Raw genomic sequence first — 14,296 nt, 5'->3', positions numbered from 1 at the left:
TCACAACCCTAACAGTTGTGCAGCTGTTCCTCCTCAAGCATCCCGCATCCCTCGCTGTGCTCGGCCCTCACAGGAGCTCCTCTACCCACCCCCCAACTTCCAAGCATGTGCACGGAGCTGTGTTTCAGAGGTCCCAAATCTTGCCTTAATTTGACCCAGAATGCCCTCAGCCTTCACCAGCCATCAGGACATGCCTTCCAGTGGCCTCACCAGGGAACATGCTTTGGACCGGCCAGGGCTGCCCCTCTGTTACCTTGTCACTGACCTCTAGAGCTCTGCCAGCTAAGTTGAGTGGGATGTCCTTCCTGGAGGAAGTGGCCTGGGTGACACCCTTGGAAGGAGGTACTGGGGAAGTCCCCATGGCTGCCGATGCACTAGGTGGCCCCTGCAGAGGCTGTACTCACCTGGGGCAGGTGGGAGGCCTCAGCAGCTGATGTTTCATTGCCCAGTCACCCCACACAGCTGTTGTAGTGACATGCAGAGACAAGGGATGGCAAGGGTGTCTGGGTGCAGATGCGCCCCAGCCAGCCGGGATGGTTTCTGGGGCACTGAGGAACACACAGGCTGGGCCTCTCTGCTGGCTCTGTGCAGCCACAAGAGAGGAACGAGACCTCTGGGAGCTGGGTACAGGCATGACCCTTCCAGTTTTGCCCTGACCAGCCAGGACTCATTGGTTGGGGGGATGGGAGGCAGCAGCCCCAGCCCTGATGGGGACCCTCTGACTTCCTGCAGGCTGGGCCAGGGCCACATTCACGTTAGTCCTGTGAGTATCACCCCACCACCTGCCCCTACCTCCAGTGGCAGAGGCGGCTGAGGAATAGCTTGCTGCGACCTGGGCGAGGCAGGCACTGCCTGGGCACCAGGCCTCACTACTCCCTTGGCTCTGGAGGAAAGGATGCCATCCTGCTGGGATGTCCAAGTAACAAATGAGGGCGGCCGCAAGGACACATCATTCCTCCTGCATGGAGTGCCAGCTTCTTGGCCATTGCAAAGAGGGCACTGACAGTGCCCTGTGTGCCCAGCCCTGGGAAGGGAGGGTGGAACAGGGAACAGGCCCTTCAGTCACTGCTGGTCTCCCTGGATAAGCTAACTAGGGGCTACATGATTTGCCCAGGGTCACTGAGCTAAGGAGGGACAGGCCCCAGGACCAAGGGAGGGTGCTCCTGAGCCAGGGATGCAGGGTTGGGTCTGGGAACCCTGGGAAACCTCTGGACACAAAGACTGGGCAGCACCCAGCCCAGGCAGCCTATCACCTCATGGGCAAGGTGGGAGAAGGTCTGAGGGTCCAGGTATGGGATGGGGCAGTCCACCCCAACATGTTCCCAGCTCAGAACTCAGAATGCCTGATGGGAACCCACTCCATCAGGGCTGTGCGGCCCTGCCATGCAACGACCACAGACATGGGCTCCCCTTAGCCTTACCAGGGCCAGGGCAGCAGAGCCCCTCCTCCCACTTGGCTTCTTCAGGGCTCACACACCCCCACCTGACCAGGTAAACTAGCCATGGCAGGGGCCACATGCATGGAAGGCTCTCCTTCATAGCCAGCTGTTACCTGGATGCTGGCAGGGGCACGAATCAGGGCTGGGTCTGGGCCAAGGGGCAGGGGGCCTCCACCTCAGCCCTACCAACTCAGGTCCAGGCCATTTTCTCCCGTGGCAGCCACATCCCCTTGGGGGAGTGAAATCACCACTGGTTCAGACCACTGGTCTCCAGCAGTCCTGACCACTCCTAGTATCACTGAGTACTTGAAATGTGGCTTAGGAGCCTGAGGAACTGCGTTTTGCTTTTATCGAATTAATTTAAATAGCCACATGTGGTTAGCGGCTGCCGCATTGCACAGGACACCTCTAGGGCAGCCTCACTACAATCCTAGGCTTCATGGCAGCCTCATCTATGCCTGAGTCGTGGGAGGTGGGACATGAACTCACTTCCGTTCCTTCCTGGTGTGGGCTGGGCATTGCTCACCTCTGCCCAATTAGTCACCAGGGCTGGCAAGGAGCCCCAGGAATCAGGATTGCTTTCCTCAGCTCTACCCATGCCTCCATCTAACCTGAACCCTGGGTAACCCCAGAGCTTCCTGGAGTTACCCTTAGCCAGCAGGTGGGTGATGGCTTTGCCCAAACACATGTGCTCACATGTGTGTACATGCACATGCACTCGCATACGTGCGACACACGGAGACATGGATAAACAGACATGCACACACTGACATGAACATGCACACACGTGGAGACATGCACACACATGAACAGATGTGCACACACATGGAGACATGCACACACACGGACACACACAGACATGGACACACAGACATGCACGCACACATGGAGACATGCACACATACAGACACGTGTGCACACTTGTATGCACAAGCACACATGGGCACACATGTACACATACACATGCAGGCACACATACTGCCTTTAGCTCCTAGAATACCCTCTCCCAGATCCCAGCTGGGAACCTCCATGCTGGCATCCTTTATTGGGCTGAGGTTCTCCCCCCCAGAAGCTAACAGAAGCTGCAAACCTCAGTTCCCCTGTGTGCAGTTGGCAGTGGCCTTCACCTGTGCAATGCTGGCTTGTCCATCTTCATCACCCCCAGGCTCAGGGATGGGGTGAGAGTGATGCCTTCTGGAAACTGCAGGTGGCTCCCAAGGGGAGGGTGGGAGGTGAGGGCCTCTAACCCAGGAAGGAATTTGCTCAGGACTCAGGGCTGCTTGATGGGTTTTGGCTGTTGTTTGGTTTCTGGTTGTTTTTTTTGTGTGTATATTTTTTTTGTTTTTTGTTTTTTTTGAAACAGTCTGGCTCTGTGCTCTGTCGCCCAGGGTGGAGGGGAGTGGCGTGAACTCCACTCAAGGCAACCTCTGTCTCCCAGGTTCAAGCAATTCTCATGCCTCACCCTCCCAAGTAGGTGGAACTACAGGCGTGAGCCACCACACCTGGTTAGTTTTTTATTTTATTTCATTTATTTTTTGAGGCAGAGTCTCACTCTGTCACCCAGGCTGGAGTGCAATGGTGAGATCTTGGCTCACTGCAACCTCCACCTCCCAGGCTTAAGCGATTCTCTTGCCTCAGCCTCCCAAGTAGCTGGGATTACAGTCGGGAGCCGCTATGCCTGGCTAATTTTTTTGTATTTTTAGTAGAGACAGGGTTTTGCCATTTTGGCCAGGCTGGTCTTGAACTCCCAACCTCAGATAATCCACCTGCCTCAGCCTCCCAAAGTGTTGGGATTACAGGCATGAGCCACCGCGCCCAGCCTAATTTTTTATTTTTTGTAGAGAAAGGTCTCACTAGTTGCTCAGGATGGGTTTTTTGTTTTTGTTTTGTTTTGTTTTTAATGTAGGTAAAATTCACATTACAAAATTCACCATTTTAACCATTTAAAAGTGTACAGTTCAGTGAATTTTAGTACATTTGTAATGTTATGTAACCCTCACCCCTGTCTAGTTCTGAAACATTTTCATCATCCCTAAAGAGAAGGAAACCCCCTCCCCATTAGCGGTCACTCCCCACATTCCACCCAGCCACTGACCACCATTCCACCGGCTATGTCTATGAATCTGCCTATTTTGGACATTCCATGTAAATAAATCACACAGTACGTAGTCTTTGAAGACTTGTTTCTGCTGCTGAGCATCACGTGTTTTCAAGGTTCATCTGTTTTGTAGCAGCACGCCTTAGTGCTTTATTCTTTTTTTTTCAGAGTTTCACTCTGTCGCCCAGGCTGGAGCACAGTGGTGCGATCTTGGCTCACTGCAACCTCCACTCCCAGGTTCAAGCGATTCTCCTGCCTCAGCCTCCTGAGTAGCTGGGATTACAGGCGCGTGCCACCATGCTTGGCTAATTTTTGTGTTTTTAGTAGAGGTGGGATTTCACCATGTTGGCCAGGATGGTCTTGAACTCCTGACCTCAAGTGATTCACCCGCCTCAGCCTCCCACAGTGCTGGGAGTGCAGGTGTGAGCCACCGTGCCCAGCCTTCATTTGGTTTTTGTTGTTGTTTGTTTTGTTATTTTTTAAACATGGTCTCTATCTCTCCAGGTTGGAGTGCAGTTGTATGATCACAGCCACAGAAGCCTTGACCTCCTGGGCTCAAGCAATCCTCCTGCCTCAACCTCTCAAGTGGCTAGGACTGCAGGTATGCACCACAATGCCTGGCTAATTGTACTTTTTGTAGAAATGGGGATTCATCATATTGTCCAGGCTGGTCTCGAACTCTTGAGCTCAAGTGATCTGCCTTAGCCTCCCAAAGTGGTGGAATTACAGGCGTGAGCCACCACACCCAACCTTTTTTTTTTTCTTTTTCTTTATTACACCCAACCTTTTAAATTTTTTTTATTATTTTTTTGAGACAGGATCTGACTCTGTCACCCAGGCTGGAGTGCAGTGGTGTGATCATGGTTCACAGAAGCCTTGACCTCCGAGGCTCAAACGATCCTCCTGCCTCAGCCTCCCTAGTGGCTGGGACTCCCTTCATTCTTTTTTTTGAGAGGGGAGTCTTGCTCTGTTGCCCAGGCTGGAGTGCAGTGGCGCCATCTCGGCTCCACCTCCCAGGTTCAAGCAATCCTCCTGCCTCAGCCTCCCAAGTAGCTGGGACCACAGGCATGTGCCACCATGTCCCAGCCTAATTGTTATATTCTTAGTAGAGATGGGGCTTCACCATGTTGGCCAGGCTGGTCTTGAAGTCCTGACCTCAGGTGATCCACCTGCCTTAGTCTCCCAAAGTGCTGGGATGACAGGTGTGAGCCACTGCGCCGTCATTCTTTTTTATGACTGCATAATATTTCATTATGTGAATATAGCACAATTTGTTCATCTGTTCATCAGTTTTGGGCATTTTGGTTGTTCCCATTTTTGATTAGTATGAATAGTGCAACTGTGAACATTTGCATATGAGTTTCTGTGTGGATAGATGTTTTCAGTTCTCTTGGGGTGGAGCCTGGGCGTGGAATTGCTGGGTATGTGGTAAGTCTATGTTTAATCTTTTAAGGAAGTGCCAGGCTGTTTCAAAAGTGACTGCGCCATCTTACACTCCCATAGGCAAAGCACACAGATGCAGACTCATGGCTGCCTTTAGGCAGGATGGTGCCTGGGCAGGATTTGAACTCTGAAACACCTCTCTGGCTGCGGTGGGGACAGTGGCCTGGAAAGGAGTGGGAGTGCTTTTCAGGGACAGGGGAGGGAGCTCTGAGAACCAGACAAGGAAGTTCAACTTCTTGCTCACAGCAATGGGCAGCCACAGAAGGTTCTGAAGAGCTCTCATGTCACATGAATGTGTAAATGAGTGAGTCAGACCCAGCAGCAGGAGCTTCAGAGCCGGGTTGAGCCCCAGTTTGCGGTGGTGCTGAAAGGTGACCTCCTGCTGTAGGACCTCATCACCCTAGGAGCTGGACTTTAGCCTTTGGGACAACTGACCTGATGGTTTCCAGGTTGCCTGTGACAAAGTCAAGGTTGGTTTTCATCAGCCAAGGGCCGTTTGCTCCTCTAGTAGCCAGCACTTGAATGTGGACACCTGGAAGGTGCTGGGCTGTGGGTCCAGGGGTGTCTTGCTCAGGCGGGCAGCAGCAAGAAGCCCTCACACACTGCTGGGCTCGGAAGCAGAGACCAGGAGCGAGTCCCAAGGAAGTCAGCCGGAGAGCACGTGGCTCAGACACCAAGCGGGGGTGGGTGCACTGGGGCCCCATGGAAAAGCACATGGAGCACGTGGAAGTCTGCGTGTCGGGTGCCAGTCATCCGGACGTCAGCCTGATCCCTCATTCTTCCTGCAGACTGGACCACGGGCTGCAGGTGTAGAAGGTCGGGGGCTGTCTGTGCCCTCTACCCCTTCCTCTTCTGAGCCCTCAGCTGTCTGGGCCAGGTGGGAGGCTGAGGCCAAAATCCCAAATGTGGGCCTTAATTACCCCAACAGGACATGAATTTTAGTAACTAAAGTGACCAGAAAACTGTGGATGCCTCGGGAGGGGCTCCCCAGGCTATTTGAGCACCATGGTGTTGTACGGGGGACAGCGCAGCTGCTGCCTGGCCTGGCCTGGGCCTGGGCCTGGGCCTGGGCCTGTTCCTGCTAAACTCTCCTTCTGTGTTTGCAGGTTTGATCACGTTCCTGCTGCCCTAGTGTCCACCTGGCTCCCTGGGAAGTCCCTGAGCCTTTTCATTCCTTTTATTTATTTATTTATTGTTTTAAGATGGAGTTTTGCTCTTGTTACCTAGGATGGAGTGCAATGGCGCCATCTCGGCTCACTGAAACCTCCGCCTCCTGGGTTCAGGCAATTCTCCTGCCTCAGCCTCCTGAGTAGCTGGGATTACAGGCATGCGCCACTATGCCCAGCTAATTTTTTGTATTTTTAGTAGAGACAGGGTTTCACCATGTTGACCAGGATGGTCTCGATCTCTTGACCTCGTGATTCACCCGCCTCTGCCTCCCAAAGTGCTGGGATTACAGGCTTCAGCCACCACGCCCGGCTCTTTTCATTCCTTAATTGAGCCTGTCACGTGGTCTTTGTTCCAAAGTCATTCGCAAACTACAAGTTTCCCCACCACGTGGCTCTACTCCTTACCTCCCTACCCCAAGATGAAATCTGTAGAGGACATTGATCTCTGTTTCTCCCCTCTTGCCACATCTCTCTCTCTTTTTTTTTTTTTTTTTGCCATCTGTGTAGTTTCTTATAAAGACAAGGTCTTGCTATGTTGCCCAGGCTGGTCTCAAACTCCTGCCTTTGCCTTCCAAAGTGCTGGGATTACAGCTTCCACTTCTGATGTGAGCTTTGAGATTTCACTCCCCACTGCTCCCTGCCACCAGCTTCCACAGGTTTTAGTGCCAGCCCATGGATGAATTCCTTCAGCAGCACTTCCTATGTCGAAAATCTGTCTAAGACTTACTTTCCCCAGTTCCAGAGAGGTGATCATTTACTCTCCACCATATTTTAGCAAGCATGCAGGTACGTGCACACACACACACACATATACATGTGTGCACACAGGTGAACATGCATTACAAGATGTGTGTGCATTAGTGTGGTTCGTGTACATGAATGCACACACACACATGCAGCTTACACTTGTGTGAGCACATGCAGACACGTGCATGTCCATTCCGAACATGGCGTCCACACACACACCATACACACTTGTGCATGCAGGTGTGTGCTCACACTAGCTCACACACACAGTGCTGCTCGACACGGCGCCCCTCCCCTTTACCTCCCTGTCTGAGTTCTGGGTTGTGTCTCATTTGTTGTTCACTAGGAGACCTTCCTGGCTCTTGGCTGGGCTCAGGGTGTTAGACTCTGAATCCTCCTACACCCACAGATGCCCTTCCTTGCCCTCCCAGGCAGAGGGTGTCTGTGCCAGGTATAGGAGTCCTGGGAGCCATCTCAGCTGTCTGAAGATGTTTTTCCCCCATTTCTGCAGGCTTCCAATTATGTATAAGCCACCTATCTCAGTCTGTTTATGCTGCTATAACAAAACATCATGGACTAGGTATTTGTAAAGAATAAATTTATTTCTCACAGTTTTAGGGGCTGGGAAGTCCAAGATCAAGGTGGCGGCAGGTTCAGTGTCTGGTCAGGGCCTGGTGTCTCCTCCTGAGATGACAGCTTGTTACTGCATCCTCCAGAGGGGAGGAACATGGTATCCTCACACGGCAAAGAGACAAAGGGGAAAAGGGATCAAACTCCCTTCATGAAGTCCTTTCACAAGGGACTGAGCCATTCACTAGGGCAGGGCCTCACAATTCGAACCTCTCCCTAAAGCGCCCCCAACCCCTACCCTGTTGCACTAGGGAGGTCAGTTTCTAACAAGCTTTTGGGAGGATGTAGGCAGGTGACAGCGGAGCCCCATAACAGTCTGATTCTTTCCCTTTGGTTTTTGTTTTTTTTTTTTTTAATGTTGTTGAGATGGAGTCTTGCTCTTATTGCCTGGGCTGGAGTCAGTGGCACAATCTGGGCTCACTGCAACCCCTGCCTCCCGAGTTCAAGTGATTTTCCTGCCTCAGCCTCCCAGGTGGCTGAGATTACAGATGCCTGTCACTATGCCCAGGTATCACTATGTTGGCCAGGCTGATCTCGAACTCCTCACCTCATGATCTATCCACCTTGGCCTTCCAAAGTGCTGGGATTACAGGTGTGAGTCACAGCGCCCAGCCTGATTCTTTCCCTTTGTTAGCAGATTCTTTATAAATGGGTATCCACAAACTTGCCTCTTTCCCTGTTGCTATAGTTTTGGTGTTGGTCCCCTTCAAACCTCAGGTTGAAATTGAGTGTTGGAGGTGGGGCCTGATGGGAGGTGTTTGGGGCATGGGGTGGAATCCTCATGAATGGCTTGGTGCTGTCCTCTTGGTAATAAGTGAGTTTTCACTCTTATTAGTTCCAGCAAGAGCTGCTTTTAAAAAGGCCTGCATGGGCAGGTGTAGTGGCTCACGCCTGTAGTCCCAGCACTTTGGGAGGCTGAGGCGGGTGGATCACAAGGTGAGGAGTTTGAGACCAGCTTGACCAACATGGTGAAAACCCGCCTCTACTAAAAATACAAAAATTAGCCAAGGGTGATGGTGCGTACCTGTGATCCCAGCTACACAGGAGGCAGAGGCAAGGGAATCACTTGAGGTGGGTGGATCACCCGAGGTCAGGAGTTCAAGACCATTCCTGGCCATCATGGAGAAACTCCATCTTAAAAAAAAAAAAGAATCACTTGAACTAGGGAGGTGGAGGTTGCAGTAAGTCAAGATCGGGCCACAGAGCGAGACTCTGTTAAAGGAAAAGGCCTGCATTTCCGCACTTCCGTACTCCTCCAGCTTCTTCTCCAACACGGTCTCCACACACACCGGCTCCCCTTTACCTTCCGCCATGTGTGGAAGCACCTGAGGGCCTCACCAGAGGCAGATGCCCGATTGTGAACTTTCAAGACCTCAGCATCATGAGCTGTGTTAGGCCTCATGTTGCATGGCTATAAAAAAATACTTAGGACTGAGCAATTTTATTAATTTATTTTTACAAATGAGGCAATTTATTAATGAAGCATGGTTCTAATGCTTCTCGTTGGCAGCTCCCAACTGTCCAACGATTCTGTCCAGATCTCTCTGTCCCTGAGGTGTTAGTTTGCAGCCCCCATGTCAGTCCTTTTCCACCATTTTCAGCCCACTTGGAGGACCCAGTGGGCCAGACTCTTGGAACCTCTGCTGAAGTGGCTGGGCATGATGCCATTTCTCTGACATCCCCATAGATCGTGGTCATGGGGTCCATTTTCAGCCCCTCCAGGACTTGGAGGACCTGGTGGGCCAGACTCTTGGAGCCTGTGCTGAAGTGGTTGAGCATGACGCCATTTCTCTGACATCCCCATAGATCATGGTCATGGGGCCAACCCCAACACCACCCTGGAGGTACAGGTGCCGCACTGTGGAAGCAGCTCACATGTAGAACCAGTTCTTATCACAGGGAGCAAGCTCTCTGTGCTTGGCCAGCTTGATGGTGTCCACCCATTCAGGGACTTTCAGCTTCCTGGACTTTTTGAGAAAGGCTGCCAGAGCTCTGATGAATTCCTGCTGGTTCACGTCTTTTACAGTAATGCCAGGCATCGTGCAGCCTCCGCGCCACCAGCCAGGGGAAAGGGCAAGGACTGGGCAATCTTAAAAGCAAAGAAGGCCAGGCACGGTGGCTCACACCTATGATTCCAGAACTTTGGGAGGCCAAGGCGGATGAAGCACTTGAGCTCAGGAGTTTGAAACTAGTCACGGCAACATAGTGAGACCCTATCTCTACAAAAAATACAAAAAAATTAGCCCATCGTGGTGGTGCACACCTGTAGTCCCAGCTACTTAGGAGGGTGAGGTGGAAGGATCACCTGAGCCCAGGAGGCAGAGGTTGCAGTGAGCCGAGATCACACCACTGCACTCCAGCCTGGGTGACAGAGCAGAAACCCTGTGTCAAAATAAATAAGTTATAAAAGAAAAAGAGGTTTACTTGGCTTATGGTTTTGCAGGCTTTACAGGAAGCATGGTTCTGGCACCTGCTCAGCTTCTGGGGAGGCCTCCAGAAGCTTCCGATCATGGCAGAAGGCAATGGGGGAGCTGGCACATTATGTGGGCAGAGCAGGAGCAAGAGAGAGACACCCCACACCAGATCTCTGGAGAACTATCTCAAGGATAGCACCTAGGAGATGGTGCTCCGCATTCATGGGAAATCCACCCCTGTGATCCAGTCACCTCTCACCCCACCCCCAACCTTGGCGTTTACAATTCAACATGGGGTTTAGAGGGGACAAACAGACAAACTACATCATAATTCTTTACAAATTGCCCAGCCTCAGGTATTTCTTGATAGCAACAGTAAATGAGGTAAGACACTGTGGTGTTCAGGAGTTCTGTCAGTATAGGGCTGTCGAGGCCCCACAGGGTCGCAGTGTCCCTTATACTGTGCTGAGGTGCAGGATCCAAGAAGTAAAGAGACAGGACACTGAAGAACTGATGAAGAGCATCTGGACTTTGGGGGGCCACGCAACCTGTGAGTGGAGATCAGCAGTGGCTCCCAAATGCCCAAGAGCATCTGTATTTATTAGGTACAAGCAGGGGGCAGGGTTGTGTGTGAGGTCATCATCTATAGGCTTACATAATAGGGCATACACAATCACGTGAGTTACAAGCAAGGGGACCACCCCATTATGTCACCTGGGCAGAGAGGTGGGCTGTGCACAGTAGAGGGCAGTGCCGTGCACAGTAGTAGAGGGTCATGTACAGAAAAGGGGTCCACCCCCATTAGGTCACCGAGGCAAAGATGTTGGCTATGTGCACCAGGTGTCATGCACAACAATTCTTATCTGGGGGCTGGAGACTTCAAAGGGTTTCTAATAGAAGGATACTGTAAGCTTAACGCAGTGGGAGCTGACAGACTTGTGCTCTTCTCTTAAGATATTTATGGGAGGATTCTTTGCACTAGCACAGAAGTGGGAAGAGACTGACAGGGTGGACAGCTGCCATGACTGGTCACACCAGAGGGGTTCTTCTCCCTTGGTTATTTCCAGGATCTCAGGCCCGAGGCCTACTTTCCACAGGAAGTGGATGCAAGGTACTACAGCTCCTTTATCAGGAGGGGAGGCTCTTGCTCCAAGCCTGCCATACAGCGTTTGTCCTTTCAGGCAGGGATGCCACCGCCTGGGTCTTTGGTTCTCATCCTGGTCTGGCTGTTTTCGCATGTAATGCTTCTGTTCTGTGACTGCTCTAGGCATTCCTCCTACCACAAACTACTATATGGTTATATGGAAGGATTATATAAATCAGCACTAAATGTGTCAGTACGCTCTGACTACAATACCTGTATGATTATATAGAAAGATTATACAGAACTAAGTATGCTAGATGTAAGTTTTAAGTATGATTATATAAGCTAGATATATGTAACCAATAAGTTATACTTCAGGCACTAATTCTATAAACTAACATGTGATTATATATGAAGGATTATATAAAGGAAAGAACGGAGCATAACACTATAAACTAAGATATTCTTCAGGCACTAGTTGTGCTTGGGTTCTGGACAGTTCTCCTTCCTCGGTGTCTATGGGGGGGTGTTACCTACATATCAGGATGGGCCCGGGTGTGGGCCTTCCCTCATATGTCCTGCTCAGGGGGCCTCCCAGTCTGCAGGTCGGGACATCCTTCTACTCTGAGAGATGTCCTAGTATCATCAAACCACCCCTCAGAGCACACCTGGAGACTGCCTCACACACCTGTTCCCCGTGGTCACCAGCCTGTTCCCCGAGGTCACCAGCCCTCATCCCTCCCTGGTCACCGCATCTGTGCAAGCGTCTCCTCTGTGACACAGGCTGTTCCTTGGCAATGACTGTCCTTGGCTTCAGCCCCTGCTGACAATTTTCTAGCTCAGAACCTGGGCCCTGGCTGCAGGATGTCCTGTCCATGTCTTCTCGGAAGGGGTGGTGTCCTCCTCTCTCTGTCCCAGGGGCTCCAGGGCACCGCTATCCTCTTCCTTTGTCAGTTTGTTGGGGCTGGGGCTGGTGGTGGGGGAGCCACAGGGATCAGCCTGCCTCACCTCACCCAGCCCCACATTCCCAGGGCTGCTACCATCCCCGCTACACCACAGCCCTGTCCATGTGCACAGGTTTTAGAGTCAAGACACAAACACACAAAAGCCAGGCAGATGGGCACAGTACCTGCTGCAGGCTACATGAAGCTTGGGGCACCATGGATGAGAAGAGCTAGAAATGTTGGGCCATCAGAACCCAGAGGACCAGCCGAGGGGAGGAGCAGCTGACAGGTGAACAGGTGCCCCTGGTCAGCGAGGGCAGGACTCCCCAGGAGGAAGGATCACAAGGATCACTGTCACCTGCAGGTGAGTTGGGCTCTGTTCATCAACAGAAAAACCGTGAGTGATTCTGTCAACAAGGTGATTTTTACCAGTCTGGTGCACCCTCCCCCCCACCACCCGCTTCTGTAACTCAGAAACTGGGCAGCTCCGACTGCCTGTCCCTCGTTAGTGACTGATGGTGTCTGGCTGACTGCATCTCCTGTCTTCAGGCCCTACTGTGTAACTTCAGGAATGGATATCTGCCTCCCCGGGATATCTACCTCCATGGGAGCTGAGGGGTGGAGAGGAAAGACGGGGATGGAGACTGGTGGGTGCCACTGCAGGGCCCTTCGGGGGCTGCTTTCCTCTTCTGCAGTGACCCAGATGCCAGCTGAGGCTTCTGTCTCACTTAGGCCACGGTGCCCACACCAGAGCCCTGAATTCACCTGTTTCACCTTCTTGAGTTTCAGCAAGGATGGGACAGGTTGAGACAGGTGGACATGGGACCACGGGGACTGGTTCTTCATGGTCCCCATGCGCCGCAGCCTGGGGGGGCTTCTCTGGAGGGCTTTCTTCCCAGTGATGGGAATCAAAGGCCCCAATCTTTGAAGCTGACCGTCAGCCTGAACGTGCACATCCTTGTTTTCTTTTGCAAGGAGGAATATTCAGATCCAACACAGATAAGAATGTTGACTCGGTCTCCAGGCCGCAGGGACTGGTGGGAGGCAGGTGGTCTGTCCTCATTTTGTGAAAGGTGGTAGCCTCGTCCTCATCCTTCAGGCTGGACATCAGGACCTCCCAGGGTGCGGGCCTCTCTGTCTCTGGCCTCAGGTGTCAGGAGGCAAAGCCGCTGACGTCCTGAGATGCCCCACGCCCGGGAACTGGCAGCCAAGTGAGAAGGTCTCACTTGTGTCCTCCGGGCCGGGCCTCAGCTACCTGTTCCCTCCTGCAAAGGGCACCGCCTGTCTCCAGGAACTCACCTGGCTCTCCCGAAATCTCGGGGGACACACGAAAAGCCCCAGTGAGAGCGGTAGGAGCCTGCACGTGGAAGGGGCTGGCGGCCTGAGGTCCTGGGATAATGGGCGGGCAGAGGGACTGGGGCCCTGCGAGACGGTGCAGGGTCCGAGGAGGCTGGGAGCGCTCGCCCCACCCGCCCCCGCCCCTCGAGCACTGCGGCCCCACCCGCCAGGGGGTTGCCAAGGGAAGTGACGTCACAGCGCGATGGCGGCGGCTCCTTCAGGCTGCTGAAAGGGGATTTAGGCCCCGAAGATCCGAGTCCATCCGCGGCGGGGAGAGGGCAAGCGGCGCCGGCAGGGGCCGGAGCAGCGGCGGCGGCGCTTGGACTGTCCCATCCGCCCCGTATTGAGGCGCTGGGAGCGACGGGGCAACGGGAAAGCGATGGTGAAAGCGGGGCCGTGAGGGGGGCGGAGCCGGCAGCCGGAGCCGCAGTAGCGGCAGCAGTGGCGCCGCCTCCCGGAGCTCAGACCCAGGAAGCGGCCGGGAGGGCAGGATCGAACCGGGCCGCCGCCGCCATGGAGCTGAGAGTCGGGAACAGGTACCGGCTGGGTCGGAAGATTGGCAGCGGCTCCTTCGGAGACATCTATCTTGGTGAGGCCCCGCCGTCCCCACCCGCCGTTTGAGGACCCGGGCCCCGCGGCTACCGAGACCAAGTGCGACCGCGGAAGGAAGTGGCGGCCCCCGCGGGGTCCGCGCGCAAGCCCTGCCGCCGCCGGGTCGTCGCTAGAACCCAACGGCCACTAGACAAGCGCGGCCGGGGTTGGGGAGGACAGTGGGGCGTGGACCTGGGGGAGGGGCAGGGTCGGGGGGTGGGGGAGCGGGGTCTGGAGAGGGGAGGGGTGGGAAAGAGGGGACAGGGGAGCCGACCCGGGGCGGGGCACGGTCTCGGGGGTGCGGAGTCGGGAAGGGGCAGGGTCGTCGGGGAGCGGACCCGCGAAGGGCTGGGTGGGGCGTGGGGAGGCGGGCCCAGGGGAGGGGCAGGGCGTGATGGG

At 53.7% G+C, this 14,296-nt stretch overlaps 1 protein-coding gene and 1 long non-coding RNA gene across 10 annotated transcripts in view; one reads left to right on the top strand and one right to left on the bottom strand.

The window, feature by feature from the left end:
- CSNK1D (casein kinase 1 delta) overlaps positions 1 to 14,296 on the top strand; it is a 52,691-nt gene that overhangs the window by 6,635 nt on the left and 31,760 nt on the right. For 6 of the 9 annotated variants that reach the window (XM_035302217.3, XM_054256653.2, XM_035302218.3 and 3 more), the window contains one exon: positions 4,042 to 4,138. Coding sequence is in view for 3 of the 9 variants with exons in the window: in XM_008997956.5 (XP_008996204.1) it covers positions 13,820 to 13,895 (76 nt within the window). In the remaining 6 variants the exon portion in view is untranslated. Of the gene's footprint in view, positions 1 to 4,041; positions 4,139 to 13,769; positions 13,896 to 14,296 lie in introns of those variants that run through there. The other 3 variants (XM_008997956.5, XM_002748848.6, XM_003733081.5) reach the window with 1 other exon arrangement.
- On the bottom strand, positions 10,449 to 13,445 carry LOC144582737 (uncharacterized). Its single transcript, XR_013536101.1, has 4 exons — positions 13,268 to 13,445; positions 12,734 to 13,168; positions 12,154 to 12,344; positions 10,449 to 11,994 (listed from the first exon to the last, which is right to left on the bottom strand). It is a non-coding gene; the product is annotated as an uncharacterized LOC144582737 (long non-coding RNA).

Source organism: Callithrix jacchus, chromosome 5 (assembly GCF_049354715.1).
Source record: "Callithrix jacchus isolate 240 chromosome 5, calJac240_pri, whole genome shotgun sequence".
Lineage (NCBI taxonomy): Eukaryota > Metazoa > Chordata > Mammalia > Primates > Cebidae > Callithrix > Callithrix jacchus.
This window is presented reverse-complemented; position numbering and strand designations above follow the sequence as displayed.